Genomic DNA, 3,286 nt, shown 5'->3' with positions numbered 1-3,286 from the left:
GCTCCCTGAGTGTGTCGGGGAGGGACGCCGAGGCGCAGATCCAGGTGGGTCCCTGCGGGGCCGACAGTGCGGGGCTGCGGGGAGGCTGGGCTTCTAACCAGGCACACGCCCCGCACAGGGCACTCTTACACTGTCCACGATTTGAGGGACACCAATAAGAGACCCAGTTTCCCTCCAAGGGCGGAGGATGGGCTGAGACTAAGACCAGGATCTGCCTGTATCAGTGATGTCAGTGTGAAACTGACATGTTATTACTAGAAAATTTCAGGAATTGTGTTTATGGGTTATAACAGAGATTACTGAGAAATAAGATGGAAGCTAAAACATATAAAATGGGTGTACTTCAGGCGAAGTGAAGTAAGCCAGTCAGAGAAAGACAAATACCACGTGATCTCATTCATATGTGGAATATAATGAACAAAATAGATCCAGAGACTTAGAAGAATGCAACAGACTGTTGAATCTCAGAGGGAAGGCGGGGGTAGGTGGATGGGTGGGTGGGAAGAGATCAACCAAAGAACTTGTGTGCATATATGCATAACCCGTGGACACAGACAATAGTGTGGTGAAGGCCTGGGATGGGCTAAAAGTGGGTAATGGAGGAAAAAAGACGTATGTAATACTTTCAACAATGAAGTTTTTTTTAATGGGTGTACTTTAGCTGGTATGGAGTCCCGAGTTTATCATCTGAAGAAATTCCATAGCTGGGAAGAATAATATAAAGGAAAAAGGGGGTTATGCTGATGAGTTGTTTTCATCTCAAGTTTTCCTAACCCATCCAGAGCACATAAAAATTCTCATTCTTCAGAGGGCTCTGAGTGCCTGTTCATGCATATATTTCATATTTGTAATTCCATCGTACATTAAAAAAATGAGCTTGAGAAGGAAACAGTGTTGGTACTGTTTTGTTCAATTTAAGAATAGATGAGATGGGGAGAAAACAAATAGAGGGTATCTGGAGACGAAGAGAGCCCTTTAAAAACAATCCAATGTGTTCCTGAAATTGTGGACTCCTGCTAAGGGCATAATAAATTAAACAATCTTGGGCCCTAGGATCTCATGAACCTATATAGAGATATATTCTTTGAATGAACATAAATTTAGAAATAGTATGAATTTCTTGTAAGATGTGTTATTTTCCACTAAAGTATCTTGAATGCTGAACTCAACTTCATAATTCAGAATCCACAGAAATCATAGATTTGCAAAAGACCAAACTGTGATGTATGATGACCTTCTTGACAAATAACATATCTTATTAATTGCTTTTCATGTCTTGGAGATTTGCTTATGATTTTAAAAGTTATCCTATATTAAAATAGAAATATTTCTAATTTTCTAGGCATTATAGTGACTGCTGATTAAAAGTGTTATATGTATGTCCTATAGTAATCCCACTATGAAAAAGCAAGAGAGTTTTTAAAACTGGGGGGTAAATAAGATTTTTATAGTTTGTGAAAGCTGAAAATAAGGTATTCATAATGTTAGATAAGTCTCTGTAAATATGAAGTTACAATGACAATTTATTAGTAAAGACTAATTTATTACAGCCTAAAAGCCTGAGGAAACGCATTTGCAAATTGGCAGGGCTGAGCCACACCTGAGAGTTCAAATGAAACCACAGGAGAAAGCTGATGATTCTCTTAAATCCTTTCTCTTAGGCGTGGACCAACATGGTGCTAACAGTTCTCAATCAGATTCAGATCCTTCCAGACCCGACCTTCACGGCCCTCCAGCCAGCAGTGTTCCCATGCATCAGCCAGCTGACCTGTCACGTGACGGACATCAGAGTTCGCCAGGCTGTGAGAGAGTGGCTCGGCAGAGTGGGCCGCGTCTATGACATCATTGTGTAGAAGACTCCCATTGAAGAAATTCAGTAGCAAGGGTTAGAGTCCGCCTGCCAATCTGACAGCATTTTCCCCACCACCAGCCCCACCGACACCAGTGTCTCAGAGAACCATCAACTGCTCCCTAACTAATCGCATTGGGGCCAATCTGGATACTAAGGTTGTATCTAGATGACAAATGATACTCTGATTTTGCACATTATTTCTCCATTCCTTGACACATTCCTAAATCGTGAAGTTTATTTCCCAGTGCTTTCGCCTGCAATGTTATCGCCATTTTCAAAGACCACTCTTTTGAAAACTACATTGATCCATTTGATTCTTTTTTTTTTTTAAATGCAATTACTAAGAAAATATCTGCTGGTAAGTCAAGCTGATGTATAAACATGCATACACCTAGTACCAAACATTAGTCATTGGAGAAAGACTTATGTCATGATTGTGCATTTGGTGGAGAAGAAAACAGCTAGAAACATATATTCATATTCTTAGGTGTCATAATCAAGAAAAGAATGATTTTCTCTGTAAAATATTCCAGAACATTTCAAAATTGTCCTAAGTTGTCAAGATTTTCTGGTTGGTACTCACCAACATCTTTGTATAAGGTACTGTTGTGCCTTTGTTTCCCTATTTCTAATGGAGGAAAATTATTTCCTGGCAGAGTTTTAAGTTGGTGTCATGGCAGCCTTTGACACCCAGTACCCAGTGACATTTGCTGATACAGATATTGCCAAGATTCAGAAGACTGACCAGTCACCTGGCGGTCCCATTAGTCTTTGCTTTTGCTCCCAAGGCGGAAAAGAAAAGGGAAAGAAAAAATGGTGCCTTAGTCCCTTGTCACACAGGCATTTCTATGCTCCACAGTTATCTCAACATAAGAAAACAAAACCTTAAAATGCAACTCATTTGCTATCTACACCCTTGGAGAAAAGGAAGTGGGTTCTCTATTCAGTGAGCAGACTTCTCAGGGAAGGGGCAGGCAGTGTGGGGTAGGGAGACAGCTGGTGGGGTGGGAAAGGAGATTATGATGAAATCATTTTAATCTTCTGCTGTTATACAGCAACCATATGAAATTATGGTGTCAGTTACACAAGCTCTAGTCTCAGAAGAAAACTAAAGGAGAAGGGGACACAGGATGGAGTCTAGGAAATTTAGTTTTTCCATTTAAGATAGTTCTCCTCTCTGGCAAGTACATTTACCTCATGTCTGAGGTCCTCTTATTCAGGCCAATATTTTAAGTGAATATTTTTCTTAAATATTACTAGAAAATTAATCTGGAACCTTTATCTTATGTATTATATATTTAATATTTCTTAAATTATAATAATAATGATGGAAACTCCTCAGCCAAGTTCATTCATATATATTCTAGTAGAGTTAGTTGTTATGACATACATTATAATTTTCCCAGCCCCTAAAAATGCATTCATAATTGTATG

The 3,286-nt window shown here is 39.4% G+C and overlaps 1 protein-coding gene across 1 annotated transcript in view; it reads left to right on the top strand.

Moving 5' to 3' along the window:
* The window catches only part of ARFGEF3 (ARFGEF family member 3), a 127,273-nt gene extending 124,298 nt beyond the window's left edge, over positions 1-2,975 (top strand). The window contains exons 34-35 of the mRNA XM_006776223.2: positions 9-44; positions 1,662-2,975. Coding sequence (XP_006776286.1) covers positions 9-44; positions 1,662-1,853 — 228 coding nt within the window. The 3' untranslated portion in view covers positions 1,854-2,975. The remainder of the gene's footprint in view (positions 1-8; positions 45-1,661) is intronic.
* The last annotated feature ends 311 nt before the right edge of the window (positions 2,976-3,286 follow it).

This window comes from Myotis davidii, unplaced genomic scaffold (assembly GCF_000327345.1).
Source record: "Myotis davidii unplaced genomic scaffold, ASM32734v1 scaffold266, whole genome shotgun sequence".
NCBI classification, from domain to species: domain Eukaryota; kingdom Metazoa; phylum Chordata; class Mammalia; order Chiroptera; family Vespertilionidae; genus Myotis; species Myotis davidii.
The sequence above is the reverse complement of the archived record's forward strand: the minus strand, read 5'-3'. Positions and strand labels throughout refer to the sequence as shown.